The following is a 14,397-nucleotide window of genomic DNA, read 5'->3' as shown; positions in this document are numbered from 1 at the left end:
CGCCCTCTACCACCGACGAGATCAATATATCTCGTCGGTGATAAGGTAACTGGTGTACTCCTACATCTCGTCTGTGATATTAACTCCACAATATTAGGTTCCGACCGATACAGTAGGATGTGATACAGAAATGGTAAGGGTGTTCTAGAGCCCCGCGGACGTGAGACAAAATAATACATTTGGTGACTGGTCTACTCCTACACCTCGTCTGTGGTTGAAGCTAGTTCTGATTTATGCCACAGGCTTAGTAAAGCCTGTATGAAATAATGTTCAAAAGGAGGTGGCATGACAATGATATCACTATCCTTGTCATACACTCAGGCTCTCCTTGTCTTACACATTACATGGTATATAGAATTTAGTTCATTCCTTAACCGCTAGGTAGTTATAGCGTTTTGTGGTACATGAACCTGAATCTGAAATTGCAGTTAAAAACAACAACACTTTCAAAGTCAAAACTATGAAACAGAATATTAACGATTAGAAAAGTGAATGAGCTTGATACCTAACTAACTAATAATGCCTCCGAAGCCTAAGCCGGTACGTTTATTTTCCTCTTTGATTATTGTGTAAGAAATAATCCTCTTTTATAAATCCTCCAAGATATTAAACAATTGTGTTTATTATTTTCAGGGCAGTAAAAAGTCAACTGTGCCCAAGAAAAGTACTGGTCCTCCAAAAGCAACAAATTCTGCAAGCGGTTCTGGAAGTAAGAGTGCAGAAACCGCAAGTGGTTTAACGCAAGAAGCTGAGGATCAATTTGAGCTTGAATTATGCTGGTGCATTCAACAATTGGAAACTTGTCTGACCGCTGGCAAGCTTTCTGACAAGCAGGCACAAGATATGACTAAATGTTTAAACGTTTTAAAAAGCAACATGGCACCATTGGTAAAAAAGAGACAAGTCATGAGAAATGCTCTAGGAAATTACAGAGAAAAAATGGCTTTGGAGGAGCAGAAACATGGGAAAACAGCGTGTTCGATGAATTTCGTATCCGCAGCCAAACAAAAAGAAAAATATGTATTTGTTAAAAAAGCAGCTTGTAAATCAACAAACGAGAAACAGGAGTTGGACAGTGACAATGTGTCTGCAAAGACAAACGATCACTCTGTTAACAATGTTGAGACTGCGTTTAGATTTAATTTTACTATCAAGGAATAAATACTGTACTTTGTAAATCTGCCTATGTACAGCTGTAAATAGTTTTATTTCTCATTTTTTATCCTTTATACTGCATCTTATTATCCATAAATAAATATTGTATTTTATTCTAAACAGATTAGAGTAATGTTTCTGTAGAATGTCGTACCTGTTAGAATATTGGACTCGTTCCTGAACTAGAATTTTAAAACAATTAGGTAAATTAATCATGATTAAATATAATAAGCTTACTTGTTGTTATCAGTATTTGATTAAATACTTAAACATTAATAATGTTGATAACATGGTCCTGTGGCGCAACGGATAACGCGTCTGACTACGGATCAGAAGATTCCAGGTTCGAATCCTGGCAGGATCGATTTCTTTTTTTTCTCGTTTTTTCATTGTAATATTAACTCGAGGTGTTGACAAATTATCTAGCGTCATCCATTTATGTGGTAAAATTGCAAGAATAATTAATAAAAAAAAAATATCACTACTCATAACACTAGAACCGATTACTAAACGATTACTAATCATAACAAGACTCAATTCATTCATATTTCGTACGATTTTTACGGTAACATGTGCTTCAATAAACAAATATGTTAACAGAAACAAACCAATTAGTTGAACCTATCCAGTAGTTAAAAAGAGAGTTTAATTGCATAGGGGGCGAGGGTTTGAATCAGAATAAGAATCCGGTTATGTAAATAAATATTATGTTATGATATATTTAACAACCAGTAGTAACAAAGGTATTTCGTCTCTCTTACGTACTTATAGCAACAGAACAGCACTCTTTATCGTATGGTACAAGCTGGAATCCGTATATAACTATATATGTATATAATAATACATACACGTAGGATGTCTCAAAAGTCTATCGCAAAATTTCATTAATCCGCCGATGAGGATGCGATTAGAAAGCAGGATGAAATAATATTTTCTCGTGTTGGTTGATCGTCATCGAACTGAAAATAAATGTGTACCTCGCGGACGCGCGTGAACCTGGAACCTCGATGATATGGGGGTATCAAACATACGAATTACGGAGAAGAATGCACTAGACTCTTACGACGTCCCGTGTACAAATATACGTATTCTTCAAGGAATTGCTCGGCCGTTCCATTCCTCACCATTCTTAATAACGTAACAGTTGATATATGTATCTAGAAAAAGAGAAATCAGTTCCTCCGCCGGACCGGGCCAACTGACTCAACTCATTAAGACTCGGTTAATGACTTCGTTACGATCCTAAATAGAAATATCCTCTTATTAAAGAAATATGTTTTTTTTTTGTTTATCTAGTATAGTCTTATATTAAATATATAATTCTTTTATATCTGTTCATTTCTCTCATTTAAATAGTTCTTTGTTTCTTCATCATCATCATTTGTTTATTTCTCTCTCTCTCTTTTTTTATCATTTTAGTTTCTTTTTATTTTTATTCTCTTTCACACTCGGTCGCTCTCTCTCTCTCTCTCTCTCTCTCTCTCTCTCTCTCTCTCTCCCTCTTTCTCTCTTGCTCACGTGATAACTATTTACGCCCAAATAAATCACGATACAGTTTTTCACGCTCTCGACAAAGGTAAGCGCGAGTTTCATTTTTGGTCTTTGCAGAGCAATTTCTATTTTATCGTTTGTTTTGTTTGTTTGTTTGTTTGTTTGTTTGTTTATTTGTTTGTTTGTTTATATTTCATTTCGGTCGTCTTTGGTAGAAGCACGCGTCACTCCGTGGAACGCCTATTCCTCGTGTTCTGCACTTTTGGAGAATTTTTAGAGAATCCTCGATCGCGTCTCTCTGTTCCCTGAGTCGGTGTACAACCATTTCAGTCTTCGCCATATTTCCGTCGCAAAACACGTCCTCCATTTTCCCGGACATCTCTTTCCTCTCGTCTCGCACAGGTTAAATCGACGCGCAGCAGCTCGCGGACTCATTAAAGCGCGCGCAAAATAATTAACGAACCTTGCTAGCTTCCTTCGGTTCTACCCTTTCCGCTCGAAGATAACTTTAAAACGCCTCTGAAAATAACGATATCATAATTCGAAACGATTTCACTAAAAATTATTCAATAACACAATCTTCGCTAAAAATGAATTGCTAAAAATTATAAACAAACTATATAAAAATGATATATAAACAAACAGGCCCAACTCCATCTTTTCATTAGAAAATGTTCTGGATAGGCTGAAGTTTCTGATATCTGGGGTCAGAACAGCTTCGAGCGAACAGGGTTAAGCCTTTTTTTTATCACAATTTCGTTTATAATACAATATTAACAAAACAAACAGAAACAATAAGAACAGCCAGCGGTTCTATGCTAAAGAAACGTATCGGAATCGTGAAAAGAATTTTTCCCGTAGCTCGCTTAGTTCCCAAGATAATCGGATTTGAAGACGAGGAGCGTTCAACGCCACGCCCACGGCGCAGGCCACGCCCTCCAGACTTTGAAACTGAATTTTCTCGAAAACGGAGCGCCGTATGCGAAAATGTTATTCCACATTTTCGATTTGTCTGCAGAACGATCTCTACGGGTTAGAATAAGTTCGCGAGTCACGGTACACTCAACCAATCGTTCAACGAAGCTCAAAACGTAACGGACTACCACCACCATTTAAAGAAGTAGCTTTCTATTTCTCGTTCTCTCTCTCTCTCTCTCTCTCTCTCTCTCTCTCAACAATGCAACGGTTTCAACTCCTCGCCGATGATTGACACGTGAGACGGAAATCGGAATTTCGAACCGGCTTCCACGAGACGGCAATTTTGGACTAGAGTAGGCGTGTTCGTCGACGTATTGCGGGGCTCGAGGGCCAGCGAGGGGTTGAAACGTTGCGTTAAAAACATCTACGAAAATAAATCTCGTCGCGGACTCTCCTCTACACACTCTGAAACCTCTCTCTTTCTTTCTCTCGCTCACTTTCTCTCTCTCTAAAAGGTGCAACTATCTCTCCTTCTTGATCTTCAATAACAATTCGATGCTCCATCGATTAAATCGCTCTTTATATGTTCTTGTTCGATCGAAAAAACGGTCGGGACGAACCGAATCCGATGTTCGATGCCATGTGATCATTAACTGTGGTACTGCGGGGAATACAATTATAATTATACAGGGTGTCCCAAAAATGTTGTATCTTCTTGAAAAGGCTAATTCCTAACATCATTCGAAGTAACTTTTCCCTTTGCGAAAATGTTCTCCGCGGTTTTATTAAGGAATTATTGACGAAAAACACGGACCAATCAGAGCGCAGCTATAATAGGGGAATCCTGGGTCGGCGACAGCTACCACTGAGCGTATCGTTGGCATTGGCTGAGTCAGAATCCACCTGCTGTATCCGCGCTCTGATTGGTCTGCGTTTTTCCCTAATAACTCCTTAACTAAGCCGCGGAGAACATTTTCGCAAAGGAAAATGTTACTTCAAATCGCGCCAGGAATCGCCCCTTCCAAGGTAATACATTTTTTGGGACACTCTGTAGTTTAAACGGTGTTCAAACCGTGTTAAGCGACTTTTCAAAAGAACGAACTGAAACACAAAAATTGCTATCTTCTCGCAGGCTTGTGTTAACCCTTAGCACTCGTAATCTGCTGCTCAATAATTACAATAGTAATAGCAATACTATCTTTCTTGGTATCAAAACAAAGCAGGTCAGCAAAAGAAATCAAAGTACATAAATTTACCAACATCTTCAGCTCGCTCTTCTCGGAGTCAAATGTTTTGGCTCTCCAGAGAGCTTCGTTTCAACAATCGAAATTGTTAACGGTGTCAAAGGATGTTCAGAGTGCAAAGGGTTAACAATATCTTCTCCGCAGACGACGGGGGATCCGCAAAACAGATTTATAGTCTTCAGGGTTTCGCGAGTCGGCGAAGTTTGAAGACCAAGCTTAGCTTAACGTGATTGGCTGTGCAAAATTAGGCACAGTCGGATCGGACGCAGTATTGCACAATTAAATTCATTCCTTCTGGGAATCATTTTCGTGACCTTGAACAACCGACTCCACGCGTCTCGAGCGGTGACGTACGAAAGGAATTTCGAGAAACACGTATAATACTCGATGACCTCGTCGACCCTAATCTCTAACATCCTATATAATGTACACATGTATGTTCTTGTGTGTCGTTCGTGTACAAGTACATATATATATGTATATATATCTATGCGTGTGTGTATGTGTGTGTGTGTGTATATATATGTATATATATACTTTAATATATAATATTTTTATAAAGATTCAGGACTAAAAATCAATGTATAAGAATAGCATTGTCGATATATGCTCGTGAACAGAACCGTTTCGAGTACTCTGTAAAATCGGCGGGTATCATTCACTTATTTTTTCTCTTTTTCTCGTCGACTCGCGCGCACACACATACGCACACACATACAACGGACACTCCCTTTAGTCGAGTACACGCCTATTCCGTTAAATAAATAAGTTTTCCTCGCCGTTCACGAACCGTTCGAGGTGGGGCGCGCGTGTATTTACGCCGCCGCGAAATTGTCTTTTCTTCCACTCGCTCTCGTTTGCGAGCTTCCGGAGGCACATTTTGCTAATTTTTTTCGGGGAGTTTTCGCGAGCAGTCCTCGCTCGGGACGACGTCTCTCTCTCTCTCTCTCTCTCTCTCTCTCTCTCTCTCTGTCTCTCTCTCGATCTCGTTCCTCTCTTCGCGTCTAGCGAACAAGATGACTCCGAGAACGTTCTCGCAACCCAAAGGACGATCCTGCGCGAAAGTATTGGAACGAATGGCTTCCCGAGGACCGCCATTTTGAAACTTAGTAAGTAGAAGCGGCGTGCGATGGACAGACACAGGCGTCGGGTTCTGCTCGATGACACACGCGCTCTTGAGGAATATTCACGGCCGATTACCTCGGAAATGATTTCATTCTGTTCGCAGCGATCTGCTTTCGTCGAGGATCATCCGTTTGACGGTCGCACCGTGTAGATGACTTTAGGGGACGCAGGGTGGAGGAAGAGAAAGAAGATGGCGGACGAAGGAGGAACAACATCGTGTACATACAAAGAAATTCATTTTTGCATTGCTTTCGGTTATTTACCCTTTTTCTTTGCGAAGAGTTACCCATTTGTGTCATTTCGATTGTAGATGATTTTATGGAGGATATCTTGAGAATAAGGAAGGGCTGAGCAACGAAAAGATTGTAACAGTAGGAGTATTCTTGTTTCATGCTGCCGGACTGTTCCCCCAAAGTCGTCCACTCAGTTTGCCAGGTTCTAACAGCTAATAATGGACCACCCTGTGTCTTACGGAACGTTAGGGGGGCAGGGGGCTGAGTAGAAGGCGATTCGGGCATCGGGAACCACGCCCAGGGAAAACGATGAAGCGCTTCAACGTTTTTACGGTTCATCACAGACAACGTGAAAGAAAGAATCAACGAGAAGGAGGCTCTAGCGCGTTAGGATCCGGCTGGGAACGTCGACGTTCCCCCGCAACAACAACGGTGACGCTCGTTTAGGAGAATATAGTATTATATACACAAATGCCTAGCGGTATCGACGTCACGGAGCTGACAGGACATAGTATTCGAAAACATTGTTTAACCTCATTTTTAATTCACCTGGAACATATTGGGAAACAAAATGAATAAGAATAATTGAGAAGATTGGGAGAAAAAGTTCACGGTACTATTCGTGACTGCACTATGAATTTTATGCGTTTATGGCAAAAATACTACTGGTACATTGGCAAACTATGTTGCCTGTATTGTTCTATTTCAGTCATTCGAGTGCCTCTTCTTCAAAAGTTAATACTGCTATAAAATAAAGAAAATTTGTGGTTCGTCAAAACGAAAATGAAATGGCGTTCCTTATTTCCTGTTTAGAATACTATACCCCCGAGCTCCGCTCAATGATTCGTTACCCCAAGCATGGCATAAAATTAAAATGTATCTACAATAATTTAAAGATTGCAATAAGGAACAGTGTCGCGCAGGGAGCCCATGAAAACCGAGTGCGAGTCCATCGGCGTGCAGCGTTCAGCTAAGAAGATGAATTCTTCTCATAATGGGTTGTAAACAATTTCCAAAACAAACACATCATCTTTTCCGTGGGAGAATATCAGACAGAAAACTGAAACACGCTATCTACTATTAGGCACTCTTTCCTCACCAAATCTCGTGCTCCGAGTCTGCACAATAATTCCTTAGACTACATTACAAATTGTAAGACCGGTCTAAGCCAGCCGGTAGGGGCCCCTCAGCTGCCTGGTTCCCCCACCAACGTCTCTTTCGTGCAGCGCGCATCTTTGTTGCGTAGCGGTGCCTCCGTCTCTCCCCTCGTACGTCCTGCCATAATCGACCCGTGCACGACTTATGCCGTCTATCCACATCCACGAGGCAACGCTGTACAGCGAAGGTGCGCGCTGCAGGAAAAAGCCGTTGGTGGAGGAAGCCAATCACTGCTCTAAGCTATACAAATTTCGAAAAGATCTGGCCAAGCAAAAAATCATTCTCAACAGAGAAACCCGATACATTTCGCTCGGTACACTAAGGTGCAATGCCCGTGGCCGATCAACGATTAGTATGGACATCTGGGCCTCGGTGAAACGGAAGTCTGTCTTTATCGTGCAACGCTGACCGCACGCGCACGAAATTTGAAAGGGTGCTCCCTGGGCCTAGTTCCGGAAATAGGAATGACGCAATGGTTCGCTCGCGCGTGAGCTTCGAAGGCAGCAACGTTACAACAGCTTCATCAACATCATCATCATCATTATCATAATCACGTGGCAAATGCATAGGAGACACGAGGAGGTGCGAGACTGCCGAACCGATTCGAGGTGGGTGCACACGATTTACTCCACGATGATGGTGGCTATCCTTTTTGGCCGTTTGCCGGCCTTCTGTTTCCGGTGAACGTCCCTGGGGTCTGTGTGCGATCCTTCCGAGACCACAAGGTCGTCCGTGTCGTTGACAGTCTGCTCTTCCAGCTTTCTCTTCCTGGACCTGGTGACCGGGCCGGTTCTACTTTTATAGACCTCGTTGTCGCCGTGTCTCTTGTGCCGTTTGGACTTGGTGTCCTCGTCGTCGGCGTCCCGCTTGCGCCGCTTCTTGGGCGCGTCCTGCTGCATGATCCTCGGCGAGTTCGAGTCGGAGGAAGACGAGAGGGAGCTGAGGTACTCGTTCACCTTGTCCTCGCCGAAGTCGAACGCGCTGGGCTGCGCAGGGGAAGCGGATGTCGCCGGATTCGTCGCCGCGCTCGGCGGTCGTAGCAGCTGCACGGATGGGCTGGAGGATGTGGTGGACGCCGAAGAGGACACCGAGCTGGAAGTCGATCGCTTGTGCAGCTTCCTGCGCTGCGCCAGCCTGGCCCCGTCCACCTCGCGCAACCGGAAGCCCTCCGGCTTCTCCAGGAAACAGGCGTTCGTGTTGATATCGAGCGTGATCACGTCGACGGAAGTACTGGATTCGGCGAGCCACGGGTGATTGGCCAAGCCGCTCGCGGTCAGTCTTTTGTTCGGGTCGACGGTTAACAAACCTTTCGCGACCTGCTTCGCCAGGCTAGACACGTGGCTCCAGGCTTCGCTTTCGAAGTCGATCTCCCCGGCCCGGATCCTGGTTACCAGGTCCGGGGAGCCGGTCCTGAACAGAGGTTTCCCGGACAGCATCGAGTACAAGATGGCCCCCAGACTCCACAGGTCGCAGCTCTGGTCGTACCCTTGTCTAGCCACGACTTCGGGTGCGGCGTACGGAAGCGTGAAGCAAGGCGTGTGCAGAGGCTCGCAGCCCCTCTTCACTCTGGCGAAACCGAAGTCGACGATCTTCACCGGCGAGTCCTCGCCCTCGTGCGCGAACACTATGTTCTCGGGTTTCAAGTCTCTGTGCACGACGCCCCTCGAGTGCATGAACCGCACCGCGGACGCCAGCTGACGCATTATCCTGTTCGCCTGTTGCTCCGTGAACGGCCTCGGCCTCCGCAGCAATTCCCCCCCTGACAACAGCTCCATCACCAAATAGGTGTGCGCTCTGTCCTGCAACACCTCCACCAGCTTCACCACGTTCGAATGACCTTGGCAGGTCCTCAGCAAGCTAGCCTCCCTGCCGCAGTCGATCCTACGGCTGACGATCTTCACGGCGAACTCCTGCTGCGTTTTCCTGTGTCTACACTTCCGGCAGACCGAGAAGCTACCGTCCCCTAACGCTTCCTCGCGAGGATCGAGCTCGTAGGTTTGGAAGAAGGTGGACTCCTCGAATCTGGCTGCGAGGACGTCCGACGCGGACGGTCTTTGCGACTCGGTGCTCGCTTTCGTCGCCTCTTTGAAGATGTCCTTGCTGACCACGTTCTCGCCGAAGAGGATCGACGGCGCCACGTACGAGTAACCTCTGAAGATCTTGTCGTAGTTCGGAGGTACTACCGCGGGACTGTCCGCCGCGATCATTTTCGTGAACTCGTCGGAGAAGTTGCTGGTGTCCAGCTCGTGGGTGATGCGAGGCACAAAGGGAGGGGTGATTTGTCTTCTCTCGAGGGCATCCCAGCTGAAAGGAGGAGGTGCTTTCCTGAAGAAAGGGTGGTCTTTCAGTTCCTTGGCGTCGTCGGGTCCACCGCCCAACCTTTGTCGAGGGTCCTTCACCAACAGACGCAGGATAAAGTCTCGAACCGTGGGACTCAGGTGGCTTGGTATCGGAGGGTCCGTCTTCAGGATCCTTCGGGAAATGTCCTGCTGCGTGTTCTTCTCGCCGTCGACCGTAAAAGGCGACGCCCCGGTCAGCAATTCGTACGTGAGCACGCCTACGCTCCACCAGTCCACCGCCTGAAAATTATATTGCCATTATACCGGTTCTATTGGTATTATGCCGTTATTTATCGGTAATTTTGTCGGTTTCCCTATTCTACTATAATTTCCAAAGTATTTTTAACCACATCTTTCGAGCCAGTATTATTTTATTATCGATATTATATCAATAGCGGTATAAAAGTCATACCGGTTTTAAGTCCCTGGTTACGTTACACAGAAACACGTTAAGCTGCGTCCACACTGAAGCAACGTCGCCTTCGTCGCATCTTGTTTCCCTTTTCCTGTATTATTTTTTCGATGCACATGCGATGTGAATCACAAGTTATGTACTCGTTGTTGCTTCAGCGTGAACATAGCTGTACCGGAACGCCTATCCCGCCTATAGTTCTTGGAAATTCCGTTAGACGTCGTTAGGGGATACGAGAAGCAGCGTGCGCGTAGCTTTACGGACCGTGCAAAGCTGAAATTCGAGGATTCGAATTTACGATTCCGGTAATTCGAGCGCAGTCCGCGCTTCAACATTTAAAAGCTCGGCCACCCGTTTCCTCGTGTTCAATTCATCGCCCCGCTGCAGTTGTTAAGCTTTATGCATAATGGAACGTTTAACTCTGATGTTCTCCTCGATTAACTTATTCGATAGTTTTATTGGGAATTTAGCGGAGCCTGTTGTTTATTGCTCCTAACCCGTTGACGTAGTATTTAACGCTACACCTGTGCCAGCTTTCCGGTCAAATTGACCAACCCCAAATTATTAGAATTGTTGGAATTATAAAGACGCTTTCAACCGTGTTATTTCCAAATCGTGCAAATACACTATTACGATGATTTAAATTTTACATTCTTTATAAGCCTGAGAAGAACAGCAGTGTTAGAGAAATTACAGTGATTTCTCTATATATGTCGGCAAGGCCTGGATGATAAACGTCGCGGAATTATCCCCACTACCTGGGTATACCCAGTGAGAGACCAGGAAGCTCGAGAGGCCTCTGACGCCGAGGAGTGTAAACATAACACAGCTCGGGTATGTTTCCTGGACGATACATGACGCTGGCAGGACCCGTGTTGTTGACATATATCGAGAATGCACTCTACTAGGCTGTCACGAAAGCTGTTTTCCTAATGTGCTTGGTGCATTGGTTGAGTCGAAGTACTCCAGACTCTGTTTTCACATGATTTGTTTCAGAGATATTCTTTTATGGGTAAAATTTATAAAATGGCGGTACTTTGAATTTTTCCTGGCTTTTTTCATGTTTAGCGAGCTAAAACAAACTAAGAAAAAATTTTTTTCTATCATCACAATCATGCTAATCAAGAATCCTTTTGATTTTTTCATTTCAGATAAGCAGAACGATCGGAATCGTGTCAGCCTTTTTTTTTAAACGAACCCTGTGCAACGACATGTAACTCCGTCAGTTTTGATCATTTTCACTTAAAAAAAATGGTGAGTATTCATAGAGTATAAATAAACATGTATGCAAAATGCCGATATTAAGGAACTTAATGTGAGATGGAACTTAATGCAACCGAATGTTACTGTATAAATGTCAGCACGAAAAGCCAAGGGTAGTCACGTGACTTTTTCAGAGTCACTGCTTCATAATTTCCGTTCACAGCTTTCAGCCACTGACTTAAGATCCGTCTTGGTCTTGAGTCTGTGACTAAACTTGTTACATTTTTTGCTCTGTATTGAAACGTGTTTCAAGTTTTTAGTTTTATTTTGCAGAGAATCATGACAAAATATAGCTCAATTTGTAGCTGGAGATATTTGCATGAGTCCTTTCCCAGCAAAAAATATTCTCATATAAGGACGAAAAGTTGAGGCACGTAAAACCATTTTTGCCTATTTTCGTCGGTAACTTGGTCACTCTACCTTATCGCGAATCTACGGAGTTTTGGCTCTGAGAGCATCATAAATTTTTGTTTTTTCGGTTCAATACAAATAATGTTGATTGTGAGGTCATCGGTCAAGGTCATTGGTACGTCTACTAGGTCACACGCGTTTTCGTTTGCTGGGAGTAGCCGGAGCTTGTAGAAAGGCAACCGGGACGATAAAGAGATCACGTTGGCGTGCCCATGTTGACGCGTGTGTTGGTTGGTCTCACGAAATCAGGCGTCGTCGCGTCGATTATCGGAATAAACAACGGGCCGATAAACATCGTGTTTGACAGTGACGAGAGGCTCGGGGGGGGGGGTGCGATAGCGAAGTTCCAAGAACGGTAAGGGAACAGAGATCGTGACGTAAATTCATCCTGACTCACAATATCGTGGCCCGCGGAGCCCCCTCGTACCACTTCCGGTGCCATGTACTCGATAGTTCCGCAAAAGGAGTAGGCACGAGCGTTGCTGTCCCTTTCGTGCGGCAGGAACTCTTTGCTCAGCCCGAAATCTGTTAGCACGATATGCCCCTCCCTGTCCAACAAAATGTTTTCCAGCTTGATGTCCCTGTATATGATCCCCAGCTGCAACAGAAAACATTCTCAGTCGCTTGGAGCTCTTATGGGGGCACATCATCGTTCCGCCTACAGTTTGTTCGGACGAATCCTGACTGATAGAGAGACAAATGAAACGAGCTATTTAATACAGTCAAATCTGTTAATGTGCGGTCCTTTTCTATGCGATTTGTTTTGTGCGATTTTTTTATGCGGTATATGAATGCCAACGGTGTTGGCATTATAACACCCTTGTCATGTTCTCATCACAAGAAGATGCGCGTTTTGGACTACGACGAGTAGTATTGAATTGTGTGCATTTTGAAAATTTCTAAACCTACCGAGTCTTAAAAGCAACTAATACATGTTGTCTTATAAAAATCACGAGATTGAATTTATTTGGATTTTGTGCGGTTCGTATTATAATACATTCTGTCCTAAATATATTTATTTAATCATTTCCCACGAAAGCACTTTTACAATTTCAGTAACTGTAAAATAAAAAATGTGGAACGGTCATTTTGACCGGCTGTGGTAGGTTTAGTGTTAACTTGAAAACGAAACATTTCTTCCGACCTAGAATATTTCCCTTCGATATATTTTTTTTTTTTGTGCAATGGTGCACTTTACTCGTACAATACTGAAGCGTTTAGTGATTTATTAAATGCAAACAAATTCAATAATGTAACAAATATTTTGAATAACGACACAGCAATTTTTAGTGGCGCCTTACAGTCGCCATTCGAGTGCTAAGGGTTAAATTTTTTTTAAATGTTTCCATGTGTAATTTAATTATTTATTTCGTTTGGAAAGCACTTTCTCGCTATTTCGTAAATCTTTGACATATTTTCTAAATGAGACGTTTTTTATGCGGTCCCTCTCCATCGCATAACAAATTTTCTTTAATATGTTGTAAAAAATTATTTGTTATAGTTATTTATGAAGTTTCTCAATATTTTTTTGTGCGGTTTCTTTTATGCGGTCCCTATCCACCGCACAAAAACAGGTTTGACTGTATTGTTTACATGTTAATTTTTGTCGTTTCGAGAATCGGATTTATAGTTAATCGATCCTCTTATATGAAAAACAATTTGCGTCAACCATTTTGCTTAATAAGTTGGCAATGCACGCACGTTGAATGTGATAGAGTTTTTATCTTGTCGAGAATTATGATGTTTATATATATCCACGGTATCGCTGGTAATTATTTGAATGACTAGAAGTATTTGAAAGGTGATGGGTGACGCTTGGAAAATGAAACAGGTATCGCTACGGTTGGTAGATGAATTAAAATATTATAGTTACGTTGGGTGCAAAATTGTATAGTATTCCATAACTTGTATCCTATAACTGTGATTCAGAAAAATTCTTCATAGGAATTTTATACTTTCTTCAGAAATTCAATAATATTTTTTGAAGCTATAATAATAATATAATTCCACAGAATCTTTAATATTTTTATTCTTTTAATTTGGCAATTGCTAATTTGGTAAACGTTAAGATTCTCACCAGTCAAAAGTTAATAATCCTTATCTTTTTATTTTAACGTTTGGACAATATATATCGTAGCTCATAATACCAATCTTTCAAAGATTGAGATATCGCTGATTATTGCCTTTATCGTAGCTGTTTACTTTTTTTCTGTTTTTTTTTTTAGATGGGAAATATATTATGCGGTTAAAAATAGTAGAACTGCTGATCGGTATATTTGAGATTAACAAAATAAATTTTGTTTTATTCGACATTTGAAAAACGTCGTACTGAACGTTATGCTATGCGCGAAATACAGCTGTTGTTTTCGTAAAATTGATCACGAAGGAGGAGAGTATGAATATCTACCGATAAATGGACTGTCACGGCTACACTGCGAATTTTATGCAGTTGTGGCAACACGAATGCTTCGATCAAGACGTCGGTAACGCTTGATTAGTCCTACGGAAACTTTTAATTCGTTTTTATCCACTCACGAACCCCGACAAAAAATACAAACTCCTAAAATTTTTTATTTGCTGAAGGACGAGCAAATCGCCGTATTTTTAAGCAACTTTTAAAGTTCTAATTCGTTCAATAATTTAGCTTT

The 14,397-nt window shown here is 42.8% G+C and overlaps 2 protein-coding genes and 1 non-coding gene across 7 annotated transcripts in view; 2 read left to right on the top strand and 1 right to left on the bottom strand.

The window, feature by feature from the left end:
* Window positions 1-352: 352 nt before the first annotated feature.
* LOC143354627 (UPF0488 protein CG14286) lies at window positions 353-1,275 on the top strand. The gene is made up of 2 exons (XM_076788883.1): window positions 353-540; window positions 634-1,275. The coding sequence occupies exons 1-2, from the start codon at window positions 520-522 to the stop codon at window positions 1,159-1,161; spliced, it is 549 nt and encodes a 182-aa protein (XP_076644998.1). The 5' UTR covers window positions 353-519; the 3' UTR covers window positions 1,162-1,275.
* Window positions 1,276-1,446: 171 nt separating this feature from the next.
* Window positions 1,447-1,519, top strand: Trnar-acg (transfer RNA arginine (anticodon ACG)). The gene has a single exon. It is a non-coding gene; the product is annotated as a tRNA-Arg (tRNA).
* A 1,088-nt stretch (window positions 1,520-2,607) lies between these two features.
* Window positions 2,608-14,397, bottom strand: part of LOC143354018 (ribosomal protein S6 kinase alpha-5) — a 57,192-nt gene continuing 45,402 nt past the window's right edge. For all 5 annotated transcript variants that reach the window (XM_076787679.1, XM_076787680.1, XM_076787677.1 and 2 more), the window contains 2 exons: window positions 12,147-12,347; window positions 2,608-9,903 (listed from right to left, as the gene is read on the bottom strand). In XM_076787679.1, the coding sequence (XP_076643794.1) occupies window positions 7,948-9,903; window positions 12,147-12,347 (2,157 nt within the window). In that variant the 3' untranslated portion in view covers window positions 2,608-7,947. The remainder of the gene's footprint in view (window positions 9,904-12,146; window positions 12,348-14,397) is intronic.

This window comes from Halictus rubicundus, chromosome 5 (genome assembly GCF_050948215.1).
Source record: "Halictus rubicundus isolate RS-2024b chromosome 5, iyHalRubi1_principal, whole genome shotgun sequence".
Lineage (NCBI taxonomy): Eukaryota > Metazoa > Arthropoda > Insecta > Hymenoptera > Halictidae > Halictus > Halictus rubicundus.
Note: the sequence above shows the minus strand (reverse complement) of the source record. Positions and strands in the feature narration are given on the sequence as shown.